This window comes from Poecilia reticulata, chromosome 5, assembly GCF_904066995.2.
Source record: "Poecilia reticulata chromosome 5, P_reticulata-male-v2, whole genome shotgun sequence".
NCBI lineage: Eukaryota > Metazoa > Chordata > Actinopteri > Cyprinodontiformes > Poeciliidae > Poecilia > Poecilia reticulata.
The window spans coordinates 29,147,766-29,170,111 of NC_088834.1; the positions used below are offsets into that span (position 1 = coordinate 29,147,766).

Below are 22,346 nucleotides of genomic sequence, written 5' to 3' on the forward strand. Positions count from 1 at the left end.
AGCGGATCCAGCAAGGCGACCACATAGCTGTTTCTTGTGTCGTCAGAGGAAATCCCACGAAGAGCAAATTCGGTGGACAAACCATGAAGGTGCATTATGCAGCCATATATCTGGGATCTTAACAGCCCCAGAAAAAGAAACCAGGGACGCCAGCAGAGGTTCCCCAGTAGCAGGCGGGCCCTGAGAGGAGCTGGCTTCACCATTAAACCTTGACCTGTTTGCATTCGGGGTCACCAAATGTGGAAGAGTGAGAAGGACGACACAGGAGGTAGGTTTGATCACCTTGCTTACTGGCTTCCAACTGACCCTCGTAGAATATTGGTACGCAGAATAACGTAAAGGAAAGGTGGCTCGCCCAGGGCGATCCATCCATCCATTTTCTAACACCCATGTCCCTTAGTGGGGTCGAGAGGGTAGCTGGTGCTCATCTCCAGCTAACATTCCGGGCGAGAGGCGGGGTACACTCTGGACAGGTCGCCAGTCTGTCGCAGCGCCTCTGGCCATCGAGACTCAAATCTCTTGGTGAAGCTGTTGTCGAAACAAGAAAACTTGCCCAGAGAGGATACAAGTTAGGAAAAAACTCTCATAATGGAAATGACGGGATTTGACGACCAGCTCTCCATCCTCGTCAAACACGAGAGCATTTCTCGACCCGTTACCCACTTGGAGCCACGTTTTATCATACTGAGGCAACGCTCCTTTTCTATCCTATGTGTGTCTTCCAGATAAGTATGATTCAATCGCCAAATGCATTCACGCGTTCTTCTTCTTAATTTTTTATTTTTTTTTATTGGCGGTTGGCAAGAGGGTGGTAACCAGCCACACAGTAGGTTGTTGCTCAGATGATGAACTGTTCCATGTTGTTGTGCAGACTCTTTTCTCTGCCCAAGTCCTTCGTTGTCTGATCAGGTCCCCTCCAGACACATTGGCATAAATTAAACATGGTGAGAGAAACATCATCTTGTTGGGCATATTTCTTTAGTAGCACTCACAGGAAATAACTCTCACATGCCATGCTCATTAGGAGCGTGACAGGAAACTCTCAGCTTTCGCACCATCTCTCCTAAGTCCTCCCGGTGGACATGAGGGTGTGGAGCAACAGTGAATGTGAGCAGCCCTGTGGTAGGCATGTCTCCTACTAACAGTACTGTAGAAATTAACTGTTGTTGCTGCATTGACTACGTTCAGCATTTTTAATCTGCTGCGCGTGCGTCACATTTGTGAGGAAGAATGGCTTAATTGTCATCAGGAGCTCCACGTGAACAGTGCCAGGTGATGTCAGGACCCTTCTGACCTGTCGGAAACACCTCAGCCAGTCTTAGATCAGCCCTCGGTGCCATATCGGTTTTTAAGGGGAAGTGTGGATTACATCTTGAAAGAGAAAAAAAAAGCGGAAAAAACTCCCCTCTACAAGCTCTAACTTTACATGGTTTATTATTTATAGAGTTCAGGAGCGTAACTCTGGGCACAGGTAGTGATGTAACGCCAGCTGGATCGGAGGTTGGTAAAGATAGCTTTCAGTAGGAGTCCATCACCTCTTCACAATATAAGATGGTTAAAACAGCAAACAAAATGTTCTGTTCATCTTGCTAACATCTGTATAAGTTTCTGTAGTAATATTTAGTCCTCTGTATAGAACTGGACAGAACTGGGTTTCATAATGTTTATTCTAGTTTATATTCTGATCTCTGCTGCGGACTGATGTCATCTTAAATACATTATTCAACCTCACTTGTCAGTAGAGTCACTCATATTATTAGCCACACAGCTGGTTGAGTTTTTATCCAAGTGCATTCACGAGGCTAATGAGCGTAATCACAAATATCACGGTCTACGTGATGAGATAAAGCTCAAATATACTGAAAATAGATCTTTTAAATCATATTGCACAGTCCTACTTTGAACAGCATCTAAAACTCCTGCCTTTAGTTAAGGTCAGAAGTCGTGATTCAGTAATAACAAAAAGAGACTGGGCAAAAATGGGAGACATGTCTGCCAGCAGCAGACAACAGGGGTGAAGTGTCTTGCCCAAGGGCACATTGACGGAGGTGGACAGAATGGGAATCCAACCGTCAACTCACCAATTGCGGGACAAACTCCTACCACTGTTGCCACTGTTGTCCAATGGTACTGTTGGCTCCTTCCTTGTTGGCCTCACTGCAAAACAGAAAATCTTACCAAGTGTTTTTGGTCTAATTTCTAGTGCAAATATCTTGGCACACTTGAAATAAGAAAAACTAACTTTCAAGTAACTTTTCAGAAAGATAAAGAAGCTCGTTTTAAGTCATTAATTCCTTAATATTGATGGAAAAAGTACTTGTTCTATAGGCAGATTATTTTACTTATAACATGGAAAAATACATTGTTAAGTGAAATAATATGCCAATGGAATTAGTACCTTTCATGAATATTAAGGAATTAATTACTTAAAACGAGCTTCTATATCTTTCTGAAAAGTTACTTGTAAGTTAGTTTTGTCTTATTTCAAGCATACAAATACAAAGATATCTGCACTAAAAACTAGATCAGAAATATTTGGTAAGATTTTGTGTTTTTGCAGGACTGTTGGTCATTTTCCAGGACAGAAGTCTTCAAATCCAGACCTTGAGGGCCTGAACTGCAGGTTCTGCCTCGTGGTTCAACACACCCCAACCAAATGACTGAACAACCTCCTCAGTTTGGAGTGAAGCTCTCCAGAGTCTTGCTAACGATCTCATTACATGACCTGGGTATTCTGGGGCAAAGATGCTTCTAAAACCTCGAGGACTGGATTTAATGATCCCTGATCTCAGCAGATCTTCAGTTGGTTCATCCTCCAGTTACAGATGGACTTTATTCAATAATTTGGTGAAGGTAATTGGCTATACTAGATATTATTAATTATGTTCACTCAACAATTTTAGAATTAAAACATACAGATTGTTTTGTGGATTCTGTGCATTGTTTAAGGGGTGTGAATATGCTGAACATCTATCCTGCCACTGTGCTGTTTGACTAAATTCATCTCATCCACTGAACCAAAGAGGAAACAGATGGCAGAGGTCAAGGAAATGTTTGTTATTTCCAACAGTCCAGCTCCATCCTTAACGGATCACCGGATCCGACAGGTGCTGAATTTCACTCATGCAACACTGAACATGCAGAGCCCTGATTGGAGTTTCACTGCATTATACGAAACATCTGTTCCCTCAAGCCAAACTGACGTCCAGAAACCTAGTAGTGACCAGACCTTTCCTACTGGAGTCGATGAATCTGTAGTGCGAGCTCAGAAGTCCTGCTTGGTGCAGTGCTGCTACAGCAAGTGAATGTGCTCAACTGAATAATTGATTAGAGCGCCATCGGCCTTGTAGAGGAGAATTGATTCCCATCATCACGCTGGAGCTGCAAATCAGGGAAGGGGAGGTTAGAACCAAGAGAGATCTCATGTCTGTGCTTTGCTGCAGGTGCAAACATCAGCCCAGCATGGAGCTCAAGACATGAGATCTCAGAGCAAACAAGGAGGCAGGTAGACGGTGCATTCCATGGCAACACTTGTTGGTACTTCAGCTGCTCCCAGTGGTGCTGATTCCTCGCCCAGCTGCTCCCTGTTCTCCCGTGGTCCGACTGACATGCGTCTCTCCCTCTCTCCCCTGTGGCATCCTGCCAGGCAACGCTGCTTACGCCGATCGCAGCTCCAACGTGCGAGCGCCCAGTAACCGTCTGCGTAACTGGCACAGACGGAGCTCCTGGCTGTTTGCTGCTTAGCTGTTCCGTTTTGTGTTTTTCCACCTGCTGACACAACGTTTGTTCTCGTGTTTCAGCCCCGGCCATGGCAGCAGGTGTCAGCATACTGAGCGACCTGCCCCACTCTGTCAGGGCTCCCCGTACAGAGGAGGACGGCGCAGAGATGGAGGCAGGTAGGGAAAACTCTGCAGCACAATCAACAACACATGTATACTCTGCTGCATTTGCTCTAGGCAGGACCATGAACCTACAGTCATGCCTCTCTATCTTGTTAAATTAGAGATTGTTTACAGGTTTGCTGGTCTCCCTTTGAGGTGGGATCTCTCTGTAACCCAGAAATATGACGCATCTTGTTTCTTCTTGTAAATAATACACCTTATTATTGGATGTTACATGGGGTAGCTGATTTATTTTAGATTTGATGAGTTTCAGGTGTTTGTTTTTAGATGACGTGATGTGAATTAGCACTGCATGAATAAAGTGAAATTAATGAAACCGAATTCTTAAATACTTATTTATACTTATTCTGGTAATTGAAGAAAATAATAAAGTGTGTTCTTGGTAAGAATGTTTTAGAATAATAACAGTTTCAACTTTTACTGGGCAGTGATCTCAACAACAGCACAGAGTTGAATGTAAAATAATAATTGCAAATATAGAAAGATAAAAAATAAAATTCTCTGTATTCTAATGCCGGACAATAGTATACAGTGAACCCTAGTTTATCACAGGGGTTACGATCCAAAAATAACCCGCGATAATTTAACATTTTTTTACAATTATTATACACTACCATAGGACAAAACCAAAGATCAAAATCTGTTTTCAGGCCCAAGCATTTGTTTGAGAAATAAAAATAGAAGTTTTCTTACAAATAACCACGACAGTTTTTAGAAATACTGTAAAATAATCATTTTAATAATCAACCAACGAGCTTATACACATTGTGACTCGTGTTTTTTACAGCTCCTCTGACTGTGTATCTTTGTTCTGACTCCATCTGCTGTAGCGTCTTTTTCTACTGAAGGCCGTGGTGCAGGTGTCTTGTTCTGAGAGAAGAACATAGTTATGGGTAGTTGTTGACGATCTCTTTTTTCTTCTGGGCAAGAAGATTCTTCTAAACAGACATGCCACCTTCGATTATATTAGAGAACTGTGATGAACGACACATCAGAGGGTCCTGTTCTTGTGCTGCTCGCTGAAGTTTTTGCAAACATGTAAATTTACCAAGCCGAACACATTCTGTAGTGGACAGTGAGGAGATTGCTTGACAGCCAATCAGGACGCAGAATAATGCACTGCAAAACTAAAAACATCTATGAAACAGAGAGGCCACGAAAGGTGAAATTCGTTATAGTGAGGGTTCATTGTATTGCTGATTTCATGCCATGATAATGACCTTGAATCCCAATTAATCCAGTTTGATTGGGCTCAAGGTCTTGGACATTCTCCTACTAGCCTTTATTGAGTCTTGAGGAAGCAAAGCAGCCACAAACCATCACACTGCCTCCACCGTTTTTGATTAACCCTTTGTACAGAGCTGCTGACTCTCCAGCTTCTGTTAGCCCAGAACGCCTGCGATACCTGAACCAGTTCATGTTTCAGAACTGAGAACAGCCTTCCTGAAATTATTGAAATCATTTCCAGCAGATTTAGGAACTGTGGCCCTATTTTATGCTAAATGTCCCAGCTCTTTTCTAGCTCCTGCTCTCCTCTCTGATGGTTGCTGCTAGCCTCTTCCAGCTAAATAAAAATACCTCTCACCCCATTTAGACTTCTGATCATTATCTTTATATGCTGTGGACATTTTATTCCCAGCCAATGCAAGAGTCCCCACAGCAAAGTACACCAAGATGGGGGAAACACTGAGACACGTCATCCCTGGTCACATGCAGTGCTCCATGGCCTGTGGAGGGAAAGCCTGTAAATACGAGAACCCGTCTCGCTGGAGCGATGAGGAGCAAGCTATTAAAGGACTCTACTCATCTTGGTGTGTCTGCAGGTCTTTCTAAGCTCATAGCTGATTGGTCCATTCTGTTTTTTCCTCCTCATGCATCATCTAATTTCCTGTTTACAGGATCACTGACAACTTGCTAGCTATGGCAAGGCCATCCTCTGAAGCTATAGAGAAATATAATATAATCCAGCAGTTTCAAAGGTACTGTATTACTCTGGAGCTTGCTTTTTTTTATTTTAGCTTTGGTTATGTTTCCATTCCTTTACCCTGTTCATGTGCGTAATGCTGTCCTCAGGTGTAGTGTGAAGACTGTTATTAACCTGCAGAGACCCGGAGAGCACGCCAGCTGCGGCTTCCCGCTGGAGCCGCAGAGCGGCTTCACCTATCGGCCCGAAACGTTCATGGAGGCAGGAAGTGAGTTCCACATCAAGCAGCACCATACTGGAGAAAACAAGGGCTGTATTTTCTGTAAAGCAAATCGCTCATCATAACGTTCAGACCTGTTAGTTACTTACTGTTAAAGCTGGATCATGGTGAGGACATTGACCATTTGGCCAACTATTTGAGGTTTTCTCATTTTGTTACCTGGCTTTTTCGGGTCGGCCACAGGACATTTCATTCCAACTGTGTGTCAGTTTGTGCCTTCCAGGTGGGTGCTTCCTGTCTGCTTCAACAACCAAGCATGAAAAATAATGTTCAAAGGACTATGTTAACCTATTGTATATATGGGTGGATGTTGGTGTTTCATTGTTTGTTTTTTTGGTTGGTTGAGCTTGAAATTGCCAAAATCCCATGAAACCTTGTATGTGCTGTTCTTGAATTAATCTAAAGGCCACATGACGTTTGTACCTCTGTAGCTCTTGACTCTGGCAATTTCAGCCGTCTACTACCATGGTTGCCAAACATTGACACCAAGGATGGAACACCTATTGGTCAAACTTTTTTGTATGTTCTGCAGTGCTGGAACATTGGTTAATTTTTTGTAATTCTCTCAATAAAGTAGCTGTACAGGGTGCGATGATGTTGCCAGTTAACATGCTAACTTTGTGAGCATTATCTATTCACCTCTTCCTGGGTGAAAAAAACATTTACACAATAGATGTCAACAATGAGAGAAACAGAAGTGGATCATGTATGAAGTGCCAAAATGATCAGATCACGAGGCACACAATGAGCAAATCATTATTTGTATTTCTTTCAGTCTATTACTACAACTTTGGATGGAAAGACTACGGTGTAGCATCATTGACAACAGTGCTTGATATGGTGAAAGTTATGTCGTTTGCTGTTCAAGAAGGAAAAATAGCCGTCCACTGCCATGCCGGTCTCGGAAGAACAGGTTTGTATGCCGACCTCCTCTTCAGAATGGCAGAGATTCTCACTTTTTCTTCTAAAAGTTTGAATTTCCTTTCACTCAGGTGTGTTATTGGCATGCTATTTGGTTTTCACCACCCGGATGAACGGTGATCAAGCCATCCTGTTTGTTCGAGCCAAAAGACCCAACTCCATCCAGACCAGAGGCCAGCTGCTGTGTGTCAGGGAGTTTGCCCAGTTCCTGGTTCCTCTGCGAAGTGTGTTCTCATGCGCGGAACCTAAAGCAAGTGCCGTCACCCTGTCCCAGTACCTTACCCGGCAGCGCCACCTACTGCATGGCTACGAGGCCCGGGAGATGAAGAACGTGCCAAAGATTGTTCAGTTGGTGTGCAGGCTACTGGTGGACATTTCGGCCAACAGACAGGTGGTGATTGAAGAGGAGTGGCTGGAGATGCCCGACCTCACCGCCGAGGTGGAGAAGACCGTGTCCCAGCAGGCCCTTCAGCAGCTGGGGAAGGAAATGATGGGGAAAGGGATTCCTCTCCTGTCTTGTTCGTCAGACATGCTCAGCCCACCACCACAGCTGAGCAGAACCTCAGGTGATCAACCACTTGCCAGTGACAATGAGTTGGACCCGCTGTGGCGACAACAGAACCTAGGAAGTCCTCACAGATCTCTATCTAACAACCGAAGTCTAAGCGACTCTTTGCTCCACAAGCATGGACTGTACCAGGACCGCGTAGAAAATCTTAGTAAACCATTCAGCTGCCGGACGAGACTTTGCTTGTCTCACGGCAACCTTAAGACCTGCAACCAGTCTGGCTGCTATTACCCCTGTACGCAAAGCACGAACTCTCACACAAGAGCCCAACAAGACCTGACCATGTGTGTTTTACATAAGAGGCATCGCAGTTTAAGCTCTCACTTGTCAGAGCTTGGAAAGAAATCCTGCTTTGACGCCACGCTGCCTCCTTATCCACTCCAGAGCAGCTTAGTTTCCAGTGTGGAGTGTGTGGATGGAAGATCTGACCCAGGCGATGCCCCAGAAGCCCCTCACATCAACCTCCAGTCTGAACTCTCCCCAGATAACAGACGTCTGATGGTGGCCAAAGCTCTGGCCACAGACCTGGTCGACAAGGAGGTCTCCTCCAACGTTTTAATGTGGCAGGTAAAATCTTTACTTATTCTGCCCAATGCAAATGGCAGTCCAGGCTCAGTGAAGCCTTTATTAACAACTAAATCCAGATTTGTCTTTGTAGACTGTCTGACAGACTGAGCCTGCAGCAGTTCTTTCATAGTTCAGTCAGTCAGCCACTTTCTGTGTTTCAGTAAATTGATCCTCAGCGTTTCTTATTGCATGCAGACAGAGCTGAACTCCAGAGAGGGAACTTGGGAGAGGCTGTGTAATGAAAGAGACCCGGTGGTCCTTTCCAGCCTGATGTGGTCATGGCTGGAGCAACTCAAGGATCCAGTCATCAGCCATGACGATGTGCTGTCCCTCAGTGAGAAGAATGTCAACCCACTGACTGCGATCAACTCTCTGGAAAAGGTAGCTGTGTCAGCATGTCTGTCTGATGCTCACAAAATCATTTAAACTGCTTAATTTAAACATCTTCAGTGTCCTCAAACACGTTTTCTCACAAACTTTGCGGTAAAAAAAATACTTTTTTTAAAACTATTTTTTAGCAGTAAAAACAGTTTTTTACTGAATTTTACAGTAAAAGGTACTGTAAAACCAGGTGTTGATGCAATGTCCTTTGATGTTATTGCTGAATGACTATTTTACATACTACTCAATCATGTGGAGGACTTTAGTTATACAGTAGAATATTTCAGGGTGTTATCTTCTCAGCTTAAAGAACCCCATATACCAGATTGTTTTTTTTTTAAATTATTATTATTTTTTATGATGTCCTCCAACATAAATATTTTTAGGACAACAAGTATCTTTCACTATGCATCTTCAAAGTATGTGAGAATGCATGCTTTCTTCCCAGTTACCAAGTCTGACAGACATGCTGTAATTGAACCTCCAGGGTCACAGGCTCACGTTGCTGTGCATCCTCGAGTGTGCTGCTCATCTCCTGCCTGTGCCTGAAGATGTGCTGACGTGTTTCCTCAACAAGACAATCAAAGTGTTCACCAGGGTAAGTCTCAACTCCAGGAGCTTTTCCACTAGCCCGCCTCTAACCAGTTCGGTCCTGGTCCGCCCCTGTCACGATCCATTAGCAGATCCGGAGCGGCTCTGCTGTCAGATTTTCGTACCGACTTTATGGGTAGAACTAGCCGGGCCGACCCAAATACGGCACTGAAACAATTTGATTAACAGCTACACTGCAGAAAACACAAAAGCTTACCAATTAACTTGGATCGAGGTTCTAGTGCAAATATCTTAGTCCACTTGAAATAAGTCAATAATTCCATTAAAAAAAAAAAAGTTCATGCTTAGCTATTGGTTTACATCTTTTGACTGCATTACCTAAATCCAAAAGGTTGGACTTTTAAAAAAATAAAATAAAGTGACAGAATGTTATTATATTTTTATGTATCGCGGAATAATCAGCTGGTCTGAGTCTTTATTATTGTGTTTGGGGAAGCAATGAAGTTCTGTAAGACAAAATGAAATATCTGGCTTCATTTGAGTCCATTAGAATGTGAACTTTAGGTCCTCCATTACTGAGTGTCGCTGCAAACATCAGAGAGAGTCGACCACCGCTGCTGCTTGCTCACAGCCCAACCACAACACTACCCGGTGTAGAACCGAACCGAACCGCACATTAATCGGTTAGAGTGAGACCTGCCAGTGGAAAAGCGCCTAGTGTACCCCAACATTTGAAGACGTGAACTCCTAAGACGTTTGTTTTGCTCTCACCAGACGGATCCAGCCTCAGACAAGAATGAGTCACTGTACAAAACACTGAAAGCAATCCTGACTCCCGTTCTTTACGAGCTGCATTCCAAAGCTGTGGATGTGACCGAAGACTCCTGATCAGCTTCAGTTTCCTTTCCCCTGACAGGGTTCTGTGCTCGTGTCATTAGCCAGCGCCTTGTACCACGTACTTTGGACTTTACCAGTCTGTAAAGTTTGAAGCGTTTTCACTGAGGAGTGTATCGATATGTAGACGATAACTACTGCCATTGTTGACGTGCCACTGTGCTTAGCTTGAAACATTTGTCTGCGACTTCTTTTACTCCGTTTATGACAGACTACGTTCTTGTAGTGTCTGACTTTTATCTGCCTGGAATAAGACTAAGAAAAACGTTTCTTTTTTCTGCTAACAAATTCAAATTCAAGAATACTTTATTGATCCCAAAGGGAATTTAAATTAATAAGTAATGATATTTAAGTGTGACACAAATCCAAAGATGTTTTACGCTATACTGATGGTGTACTATTACTTATTTATTTGGATTTTTTTTATTATGTTAAACAGCTGAACTACAGTTCAGCTAGAGCTTAGCGAATAACAAGATTTCTTTACTTGATATAGAATATCAAGCCAGAAAAGAAACTTTGACTATGTGTTGGCAATTCATATTCAACTGGCCACTGTGCTTTTTGTTAATCTGTGCAACTTGATGTCCTTAATATTATTTACAACATGAAACCTCTCGTTGTGATGTTCTGCTGATGCAGAACTACCTCTCTTGGCTGGACCCTTTACCATGGCATCTGTTGTTTGTGCACGTGTGTGTGGTGTGTGCGTGTGTGTGTGTTTGAAAGTGGGCGAGCTGCGATAAGTCTGAATACTGCCTCTCACCTTATGTGTCTCATGTATTGTTGCTTTGACCTGCTAACATGCTGAATGTGGAGCACTAATGGAAGACTTGACACTTTTCACTGTGGGGTTTGTTTTCAGTGGCCACTCATTTTTGTATATTTTCTAAAGGTTGCTTCATACAGAAATAAATGCCTGACGAATTGCAAGTTGTGTGGACTAATTATTTCTAAGCATTAGCTCAGCTGAAAGGTGAAAAGAAAAGAGTTGCATAAGGACCTGTCCATTGTCTGTAGCGGAGGTCCTTATATCGAGGCGTCGGTGTCCATCAACTTTGACATGAGTCCCTGGTCCTACAGACCCAATCAGTGGGCTGTGGGCAGTCAAGTTCCCAGAGTCAGAGTTCTTGCTGCTGGTTACCTGATTATTTGACTCTTGAAGCTAAGGCGCAGGACACCGGCTCTCGAGGACCAGAGACTCCGCCTCTTTCTCGCCGTCTTCACGTAATAGTAAATTCCTGTAAATTTGCCGTGTTACAATATTATGTATTTTAAAAAAATACATAATATTATGTGTGTGCGTGTGTGTGTTGACATGTAATTTAACCGATTAAATGTCAATTGGATAACATATAAACGTTACATAAACCGACGGACCAAAAAATAAAGTTACGTGGAATTTTGATGTTTTAAGGTCGTAAAGCAACTCTTTTCTTTCTTTTTTTTTTCTTTTACACATGCTCAACAGTATTTTTTCTTATATGCATTAATACTTCTATACATGGACCACAAGGTGGCAGCACTGCGGCTGCGAGGGGACGAAATGAGCAGAAGTAGGGACTCAAAGCAGTTAGACATTGGAGGAGCATTTTTCCATGACAGGCAGGTGGGTGGACAGAATTATTTATTCATGCGGTATTTAGGTCCGTATGAGCTTCTAGTTGGATTATTTTGCTCTGATATTCACCTTGATGGCAAACCAGGAGGGTGAAGGGGGCATTCTGGCCGGAAGAGTGGCTCCGGTACTTTAATGCGAGCTTTGCTGTTCTCGACACCCATGCTGGACCCGGATGCTAACTGTCAGGGATTGTTAGCTAGCTGGTTATCAGGAGTGGGTAACGGGATTCGGCTAAGAATGTGGCGCTGCTGTAACTGCGGGTTACATCTCTGGGCTTTATGCTTTATCTCGAAGGTTAGCTATAACAGAAATGAGACTCTCCCAGGAATAATTCCGGCTCATCTTGTCTGTCACCGTTGCTTATGGTTGGGATTAGCTTGCTAGCTTCTTTCGCTGTTCGAGGAAGACAGGGTTGGAAGACGGAGGAGCTTCTCGGGTTCAGAAGAACTTCCTATCAGAGGAGCCTCCTTCCTCCTAATGGACACCAGCTACACGAGTTAAAGGAAAAAAACGGAAATACAATGGAAAATATCCCGGTATTGTTCCCACAGTGGGAAAATTCAGCTTAGTTTTTTTTTTTTTTAGAAACGTGTACAAGTAAAAAAAAAAAAAAAAAAAAATATATATATATATATATATATATATATAATTTTCTCTCCACTTGAACGTTATATAAAATAACAATGAAGGATACTGACATAGAAGTTACCCATCAATTTTTCAAGTGATGACATCTTTGTCCACAAAGACAAAAATTACTGACTGTCTCACAACTTCCTGCTGGACCACACAGTCTTGAATTCTGCAGCTGCTTGTGGGAAATCGGAAGTCTGAGTTGGGGGTGCCCCGATTTATTGGCCAGCTGATTTCCTTAGTTTTGGGAGATCAATAATTGGCCGATACTTATTCTCCGATCTTATCTACATCAGTAATGGTCTAAAAAAGAAACAGCCACCATCCTCTTCTGATGTTTGACTGACAGACTAGCCCACCAGGACATGTCTGCCCTTCACAGTTGACAATAGTCAACCCGCATGTCTGCACACACTTTAGAAAAACTGTCTTAAGTCAGAAGCTTGTTCAAATTGGTTGTAATGCAGACTGCTACAGGAGCTCTTTTCTGCCCACAGCCATTTGTCTACAATAACTCTTTACTTCCATGACTTTCAACAACATTTAATTTTCCTTTGGGATCAATAAAGTATTTTTAAGTGAATTTGGTCAGGAGTGTGGATTATAATCTGACTAAAAGTCTTCAGATTTTTCTGTCGCCGTTTTGAAAATGTATCTAAAACAAAGGAATTTTTAATAACCCAAGAGAATTAGAAAAGCTTTGGGTGGAGGGATGGATGAAGGATAAGGAAATATACATTTATAACGGCTGACATCATTATTGTGATATTTTGTGATAATTTTTCATTTCCATGAGGGGTTTAAATAAAATAAACAATTGTGAGGACAGGCGTATTTGTGTTGTGACATCTGACACTCCCTGTTCTGACTCCACATCTCTGCTTTCCATCTTTTTTTTTTTTTTTTTTGCAGGAAGGCTCCTCTCCCAGATTTCATTTTTTCCCCCACACTTCCAAGACGGAAAGCGAAGCGATATCCTTGTCGGCACGGTGGGATGAGGTAGTAGGTTGTATAGTTTTAGGGTCACACCCGCACTGGGAGATAACTATTCAACCTGCTGTCTTTCTCAAAGTGCTTTACTCGTCAGTCTGAGCCGTGGACGAGTTCCTGCCGCTCTCCACCGGATGATGCCGTCACCGTTGGAACGTTCTTCAGCTGCTCACTCAGTGTGAGGTAGTAGATTGTATAGTTTTAGGGTTGTGATTGTTTGCCCTGCCTAGGAGATAACTATACAACCCACTGCCTTCCCTGGAGAGTGGGAAAACCCCAAAGAAAACCTGGTGACGTTTTATTTGGAGTGGTGTGCATAAGACTGTCATAAACATGACATGACACCTGTTATGAACATGAAGGAGTCTTCATGAATGTTTAGTACTGTTGTCACGAAGTGTCATTTGGTAAATAATGACACTTTTAATGCAGTTGCATTAAAAGTGTCAACTTTGCATTGAGTGTCATTATTTACCAAATGATACTAAATGACATCAGTACTAAACATTCGTGTTTGTAACATTGTCATGTGAGTCTTATGCGCACTTCTTCAAATAGTCACCAAAAGGTCCCACGCCATATTTAAGGTTATGTTCTGATGTCATCAGTGGTACCAGCTGGAAGACAGAACTACTATCTGGTTTGTATTGAGCCAGTCTGTCGCTGCACCGACACCAAAACCAGTACCTCTGTGGTTCTGCATTCTATACAAGAAATCTCTTTTTTTAAACCTAAATTCATCTTTAAAGTCTCCATAAACGTCACAAGAAGACACCTGATACAAACCTGCTCTCCAGTTTGGTGTAAACTGACCTATACGTCACTGATGAGCAGCCGGTTGGAAAACCTAAGGACTAAAACATCAGTAGGAAGCACTTTACTGCCTTTTCCTGATTAATTATCACTGCATTTCCTAAACAATTTCATTTAAAGGGGCAGTATCATCTACAATTAGCTTGTTTTGAGCTTTTACATCATGTTATAATCTAATTCCCTCATCAAAAACATACCTTTGCTGGTGTTTTGCACAATTGATTGGTTAGCATGGGAAATGAATGTATTTCTCAGACGTGCACGAAAGAATCAAAGCAACACTCAAGGTATGTTTTTGATGAGGGGATTACATTATAATAGGATATAAAGGCTAAAAAAAAGTTTATTTTACATAATACTGACTGTAGTGACCATTTGTCTCTAAACTTAAATTCAAAAATCAAAAAACTCAAAACTCAAAGGTGATCTAAAGAAAAGGTGAATCAAACTCAAATAGTCACCTGATGCACCGTGGATTCTGGTTTACGCAGCAAAAAAAATGATCAAAAGTCAAAATATAGTTCTTTGGTTTTATTCTTTAGCTGATTCTGTAGGCTGGTAAAAAACCTTATGACCACCCACGTGCATAATATGCTACCTAAGACCCACCTATTTATACCGTGAAATGCCCACATCCCAACCTGAAATTAATTAACTAATTAAGTGAATTCCTAATCAAAGAACTTATTCTAAACGGCAAATTAAACAAAAATTCTAATGATAAATTAACTAAGAAATAAACAAGAATAAACTAAACAATTTAAATTCTAAGATTTAACCAAAAATGGGAAAATAGCTCCTACACTCCAGCCCCTAATTGTGCATTAAAGTCACAATTACATCCATCACTAAAGGAGCTATTCTAACAGCAACCTCAAACTATATTATTGCAAAGACATAATTCTTCTGGTTCTTCATTTTCTTAATGATGAACCTGCAAAAAAAAGAAAGAAGAGAATAGAAGGGATAGAAATGTCTTTAGTCTGCTGATGCCTCCAGAAGCAGACAGAGCTTCGTCACTGGCCTCTCCAACACACTGGTTTTGGTCTGAAGTTACGCTGAACGAACCAGGCCTTGTGCATCAGCTTTGACTGCCAGGACTCTCCCCATCTGCCAACATCCTCTGGGTGCTGCAGCATCTGCGATCAGGACAATGTCTCCAAGAGAGACATTTCTTCTCCGTCTCATCCATTTTTGTCTTTCTTGCATTGAGGGCAGATACTCAGATCCATCTTGTGGCAGAACAGGTTTGTTCATCAGGATGTGATTTGGATCAGAGACAGAAATGATGGGTCTTTCCTTCAGAATGGCTTCAGCTTCACAGAAAACCGTTTGCAGTGTTTCATCCTTTGACCTGATGGAAGAAACTGGACCACTCCTGCAGATGAATCTTCTGATTACATAAGTGGCATCCAGAACATGAACCACTTTCAAATAAACACCACCATCAACTCCAACATCTGTGAATGGAGATTTGTCTGGTGGTACCTTTTCCTCAGTCATCGTTTGTTCCAGAAGTTTTCCTCCATTTCTTCTGCAGGTGACACAGTCAAACAGGATCCTTTTGGCAGCAGAGTTTGCACTGATTATCCAGCATCTCTGACACAGTCTGGACAATTTGTGATTTCTTTCTGTTGGACCAAGCAGACGGTAAATGAAACACAGAATCAATATTGCTGCATGTATGGCTTTATACAGGACAACTGGATGTCCAGCCCCAGGTGGCACAGCAGCTCCTCCAAGATGTCCGCCCACTCTGAGGACTCCATTACCAGCCACTGGACCAAGTTTATGCAGCTGGTTGTCTTCTAGCGCCATCCTTCTTTCACCGTTCACCTTCTCTATCTGAAGCTTTAGACGGGCATCCTCTTCTTTCTCCAAATGCTCCTGCAGTCTGTTCTTGTCATCTTCTGCTTGACCTAGATTTGTACAGATCTGCTGGTTCTGGCGAATCTTCTTTTCGGCCAGCAACTCCTGTTCATTTTGAAGCTGGGAAGACAAGCTGGTAACATCTTTTCCCAGGTTGATGTTCTTGCCCTCTGCCTCATCACAGATGTTCTTTAGGACGGTGATCCAGTTCTTTGAAAACTTTCCTTTCAGGCTTGGAAGACGCTCTGCAACACAACACTTTACAGGCAAGGTTGAATTTTCAGCCTTAAAAGGCAAATCAATGCAATAATGTTCATTTTTTAATTGTGCTGAATTGTTCATTATATTCATAAATTTGACATCCTCTTTGGACATTTCAATCTGTTCTTGAGATGTTTTTTCATTGAAATCATGATTGTATTGTTCAATCAACATTGTTTCCAGATGTTTAACAGAAACCCTGTTTGCAGTGAAAGAATGGCAGCCTGTTTTGTTCCTTTTACTCCAGAGTGGACCATTGATGATCCATCCAACTCGGGTCCAAACTGCATATGGGCCTTCATCCTGACTGTTGATCAGCTCCCATGGCTCCATTACTTTAAATGCATTTGTGCCAATGAGCAGATCTACATCGGCATCTATGTTGTGGAGCTTGATGCTTTGCAGGTATGGCCACTTATCAATGTCCTCCTGTTGTGGAACATTCTGCTTTGAAACAGGCATTAGTTTCTGTGTCATGACATCTGGAAGGTCAATGAAATCATCTTTATCAAGTGCTGCTACTTGGAGTCCAGAGATGATGTTTGTACCCACAATGTCTTCATGCCCCATTGTTTGCAGCTGGATACTTGTTCTTTTACCTTTCAGTTGCAGCTTCCAGGCCAAACTTTCAGTGCAGAATGTTCCTGTGCTTCCCGGGTCCAAAAATGCATACGTCTGCACAGTAGTGTTGGTTTTTGGACTCCTGACTTGAACTGCAACGATAGAAAGGTTTGAGTTTTCTTCATCACAGACCCTGACATGACCACAGGTCTGAGTCATTGTGGAGGTGGTACTCAGAGGATTCTGTGGACGTCTGAAGAAGACTCCTGTGCTCTCCTTGTTGATGTGCAGGACACTGGGATGCTGCTGGTGACAAACAGAACAGACCAAACGACTTCTGCATTCTCTGCTTATGTGTCCCACCTTTAAGCAGCCAAAACACATGCCCTTTTCTTTAATAAAGTTTACTTTATCTTTATGTGGCTTGTCTTTAAACTTGAAGCACTTGTCAATAGTATGATTGCTTAGGAGACAATACAGACAGCTGTGGCCTTTTGAGGACTTGCTCTCATCTCCAGATGGACATTCATTCTTCACTGCAACAACATTTGTAGCAAAGCTACTTCCACTTTTCTGTTTGGTAAAGCTGCTGGTTCTGGAGTTGAGCTGTTGCTGGTCCATGATGTTACCAAACAGTGGATCAGATACAACTTTAACCTGTTTTTCAATAAAAAGAACAAGATCAGTGAACAATGCCCTCTGACCCCTGCTTTCCTGCAGGTCACAGGCTACATTTCTCCAGCTCTCCCTCATTTTATAGGGAAGCTTTAGGATTATGCTCCTCATATTAGATGGCAAGTCCAGTTCCTTCATATAAATGATATGTTCAGTCAAGTTTGAGCATCCCTTAAGAAACAGAGAGAATGCTTGCAATGATTCGATGTCCTCATTTTTAATAGCTGGCCAATTGTTAATTTTATCCATAAAGGCCTGTGCAATTTTATATTCATTTCCAAAATGCTCAGAAAGAAGACTTTTAGCTTTAAGATAGCCCAGGTCTGACGGTAAATGCTGGCAGCTATGCACAAGATCTCTAGGCTGCCCCCTGGTGTATTGTTCTAGAAAATGCAAACAGTCACTCATGTTGGACGTTTTGGCCTCCACGCCGTTTTCAAACGCCCTTATAAATGATTTATATTGAAGAGGATCGCCATCGAAAACGGGGATGTTTCTTGGTGGCAAGACATAGTTTTGGTTTTGCTGAACCAACATGGCAGTGATGTCATTCTGCCGCTGCATGATGTCAATAATACTGGCTTGTTGATCCATTTGTTGACCTGGTCGCTGCTGCCTGCTTGTGTTCGGATTTTGATTAACAGTTAATTGATCACAGAGACTTTGTGGCTTATGAACAATTTGAATTGCTGGCTTTTGTTTCAGCCGGACAACTGGTTGCTCAGAGATGACGGAGGAGATTTTAACATCGTCCATATTTTTCTCTGGAACAAATGCATCGGCCCATGGATTAAGTTTTAGCGCCGAATTGGAGTTGCGCTTTTCAACATAGGAATTTATGCCATCAGAACATTTTGAGCCACACTGTGAATTTATTTCGAACACACGAAGTTTCGCATTAGCAGCTGCCAACTCCGTCTCAAGCTCAAGTTGCTCTTTTTCTTGTTTTAGCTTTTCCTCCATCGCTTCTATCTGATGTTTCTTCTTGAGCGCAGCAGCCCGCTCCAGCAGCGCTGCTCTCTCGGCCTCTGCTTTAATACGAGCCGATGAAGTGGAGGAAACACGGGACACCCGAGAGCCTGTTCTAGACTTTACAGAATGAACATTGGAAGCGCTGTCTTCAGGATTTATGACGTAATCAACATCATTTTTGGCTTGGTCATAATCATCCGCACTTGGTTGCACAAAAGGCTTATCCAGTTCACACAACCAGCCCCTGACAAGCTCGGTAAACTCAAGGCAAGTACTCATTTTATTTTGAAAATGTTCATTTTGTTTCATGAGTTCATCAGATGGGAGTGGCAAACTTGTCAAGTTTTTATGCGACACCTCTGCATCCTGAAAACACTGAATAAATGTAGCAAGAAGAGAATTCACTGAGTCAACTTTATCATTTGACTCCATCAAAATATTCAAATCGTCCATTATTCGTTTTGCTTGCTTCAATTTAGCATTTCTTTTATCTTGGCATGTTTTAATATAGGATATCAAGCCTTTCTCAGTCAGTTTAACGGTTCGTTTGGATGAAACCTCCAGATCACTCCTGGTCAACTGTGCCTTCGATACATCAGACATTTTGGCGAAAACACCTTGAACTGCTTGTAGTTTTGTTATCTTTATTTTGAACCCACTGGCGGTGCGTAAAGGTGCAGCGCTTTAACTCAGTCTTTCATTAATCTTCATGACGACGAACTTGTGCTATAACGTTGATGCTATCATCAAACTCCTCTCGTTTGGCTGTTTTCCTTTACAGCATTAGCAATCATCGCACATACCGATGTCGTTGAAGAAAGGCGTGAGTGTTTGTAGATAAGGCCTCTTCATGGCTTGTGGGCGTGGCACGTTCCTCCCGCTGTCGGCGTCCGAAGAACAAAGGAGACAGTTCCTCCAAACTTTACGCAGCCATCAGCAGAATTGAGATCGTTGAGACAAACTCCAAGTCGGATGTTTTCTTGTCGATTCAAAAAAACCAAGGCCGGGTTTTTTACTTGATGTAGTGACCATTTGTCTCTAAACTTAAATTCAAAAATCAAAAAACTCAAAACTCAAAGGTGATCTAAAGAAAAGGTGAATCAAACTCAAATAGTCACCTGATGCACCGTGGATTCTGGTTTACGCAGCAAAAAAAATGATCAAAAGTCAAAATATAGTTCTTTGGTTTTATTCTTTAGCTGATTCTGTAGGCTGGTAAAAAACCTTATGACCACCCACGTGCATAATATGCTACCTAAGACCCACCTATTTATACCGTGAAATGCCCACATCCCAACCTGAAATTAATTAACTAATTAAGTGAATTCCTAATCAAAGAACTTATTCTAAACGGCAAATTAAACAAAAATTCTAATGATAAATTAACTAAGAAATAAACAAGAATAAACTAAACAATTTAAATTCTAAGATTTAACCAAAAATGGGAAAATAGCTCCTACACTGACCCTTTCAAAAAAAAAAAAAGTTTTTAACCACCGTACTTCTAAGAGTGACCATTAGGTGGCGGCATTTATCTTCTACTGTTTTACCGGACGCAGAGGATCTGTAAACCCTGTTCATTGGTTTATTTTACTGTTCTCTAAAAAGTAATGAAGTGTGAAGTGACTACTACTACCACTCCTCTGAATCTGCACCTTTAAATGAAGCGTTCCATCAGTAGAACAGATGCTGCCTCTGAATTATTCTGTGCAAATAATTCAGATCAGTCAGAAGTGCATGTGTAATCAGAGGCAGGGAAACGGTGGTAGGTTTATCCACAGTTGGTTAAATATGTTGTTAATCATTGTTGGTGAACTGAAGGCTGACAGACCATCAGAGCAAGCATCACATTTTAAATGTGTTTAGCTGAACACAAGGTGTTGTTAATCAATATCCTGGTGCTGGTAGCGCTTCTTCCACTGGTGTTGTTGGGAACCAGTCCACTAATCGGAGCATTCCCATTACAGCTCCAGACTTTTAATATGTTTTGATGAGAATTTATGTCAGAGAGCAACACAAAGTGCTGATAAATGTTTCTGAAAATTGTGTGTAATACGGACATCTGGAAAGTGTGGTGTGCACTTGTCTTCAGTCCCCTTTTTCACCCCACATTAAAATTCTTGTACTGCCATATGACTTTGTATTTTTGTTCTTTGAAAGTTTGGCCCATTCACTTTTGCAAGGAAAGTCAAGCTCTGTCGTATCGGATGGAAAGTGTCATCAGATTCCTATTTGGATTTAGTTCTGGACTTTGACTAGACCATTTTAACCCATAACCCACATAGACCCATACATAGTGTTTTATTTGTAAGCCACAGAGTTATGTTTTCAGGACTCATTCATCCATTTGTCCTCTGTTAGCATCGCCATCCTGTTGAACTGCTCAAAAACATTCTCGCTAAAACCACAACCTGGACTTGGATTGTCTCTGGCAGGCTTTCAACTGGGCCAGTCAGCTAATAGGAGATGCTGTGAACATGAAACTTAGAGTTGTAGTTTACTTTGTTGACAAATTAATCTTCATTAAAACGTCACATGGTATCAGTTTTGGGACATTTAGCTTCATTTAATTGTCGCGTGTTTGGTTTAATCCATATTGTTGGAACCGTATTTTCGCTACACCGCTTATGTGATATATTGTGAGCTCTAAATGGGCCGAATCTTTTCTCTTTAGCAGTTGAGGCTAAAGAGCCGGACCATCGCCTTCCGGTGTAGTTCCGCTCCAAAACGGTTCACGCGCAAAGTGTGGTACAGGGACCTGTTGGCTTCCGGTTTTGTTTTTTCTTGAACAGGCGCCTCCAGCACAGATCCTGTCAGGACGCGCCCGGTAGAGGTGAAGGTGCAGCGGAGGCAGGCGGTACCGGGGCGGTGAAAGTCACGGTACCGTTTCCGACCCAGTGCGGTGGCACCAACCCAGGCTGTAGCGAACAGGGCACTGGGACAGCCTGATAAAGTCAGAAGTTTTCTCAGCTGCCTAACCATTTCTGTGTCTGTGGGGGGGGAAACGAGTCTTTTCTACTGGAAAAAAAACAATACGGAATGAAATAAAAACGGGTATTTGTAACTTCAACATTAGACCTTCGGTTTTATTAAGTGTAAGTTGGAAAAAGAAATAAATAAAATAAAATCTCGGCCATAATTTGAGGGCGCCCTCCCACCTCCACCATGGGCATGGTGTCCTAGCAACATGGAGGCAGAGGCATGTCTCTGATGAGAATCGATTCAGTCATTTTTTGGGAAAAATAAATAAATAAAAATTGGGGCATCGAGGATGAAAGGGGCAGGTGCTCCCTCCTCCACACCCCACGCTGCACGTATATATTGTATTATATTTCTTATATGTACATTAAACTGCTGACATTTTAAAGGCCTTTGTTGTGCGACATTATTAGTGGCCTCATGTGACCGTCTTTTGTCAAACTTTCTGTTTTCTCCCTGTTGGGACGCTTTAAATAAAAGGCGTTACCAGCCTGGCCCGCGCGCCTCTACAGCTCCTCGGGTCAGGAGCGCGTGGGGCTCGGAGGCAGATCCTCGGCAGAACACGCCCTGATAGAAAAAGGTAGCCCCACGCGGAGTGAGACCCAGACGGACGCGATCGTTGAGCCGGATCACACAGCGGAGCGGCCGGGATCAGCCGCTCCAATAATGCCCCCTCCGCAGGTTCCCACAAACGGACTCCCACCGAATCAGACCGGGACGGGCTCGCTGCCACTCACTGTGGATTCACTGTGGACCGACGGCTCGGAACACCTGGAGACCCTGAAGGAGGTTTCTGCTGCGGCAGAGGATTAAATCCCACCATGAGCAGGAAGACCCGGCGTTGGATTTTCCATTTTTTCCTCTGCCTCGGAGTAGTTTACCTTAAAATCGGGTGAGTTGTGGATTTCCTGAAGCTTGGCTGTAATGATCCTACAGCGGAGGTTATTAGGTCAGGACCAGCCGGCAGGTGAGTTTTTCCATCA

General features: G+C 42.6%; 1 protein-coding gene across 5 annotated transcripts in view; it reads left to right on the forward strand.

Annotated features, from left to right (window-relative positions):
* Positions 1-22,346, forward strand: part of ptpdc1a (protein tyrosine phosphatase domain containing 1a) — a 41,547-nt gene that overhangs the window by 1,321 nt on the left and 17,880 nt on the right. The window contains exons 2-12 of one of the 5 annotated variants that reach the window (XM_081607436.1): positions 2,561-2,853; positions 3,801-3,896; positions 5,542-5,713; positions 5,801-5,881; positions 5,976-6,094; positions 6,882-7,019; positions 7,099-8,162; positions 8,358-8,543; positions 9,031-9,141; positions 9,870-11,598; positions 13,156-20,517. In XM_081607436.1, the coding sequence (XP_081463562.1) occupies positions 3,809-3,896; positions 5,542-5,713; positions 5,801-5,881; positions 5,976-6,094; positions 6,882-7,019; positions 7,099-8,162; positions 8,358-8,543; positions 9,031-9,141; positions 9,870-9,983 (2,073 nt within the window). In that variant the 5' untranslated portion in view covers positions 2,561-2,853; positions 3,801-3,808 and the 3' untranslated portion in view covers positions 9,984-11,598; positions 13,156-20,517. Of the gene's footprint in view, positions 1-2,560; positions 2,854-3,800; positions 3,897-5,541; positions 5,714-5,800; positions 5,882-5,975; positions 6,095-6,881; positions 7,020-7,098; positions 8,163-8,357; positions 8,544-9,030; positions 9,142-9,869; positions 11,599-13,155; positions 22,256-22,346 lie in introns of those variants that run through there. The other 4 variants (XM_081607435.1, XM_081607434.1, XM_081607432.1 and 1 more) reach the window with 4 other exon arrangements.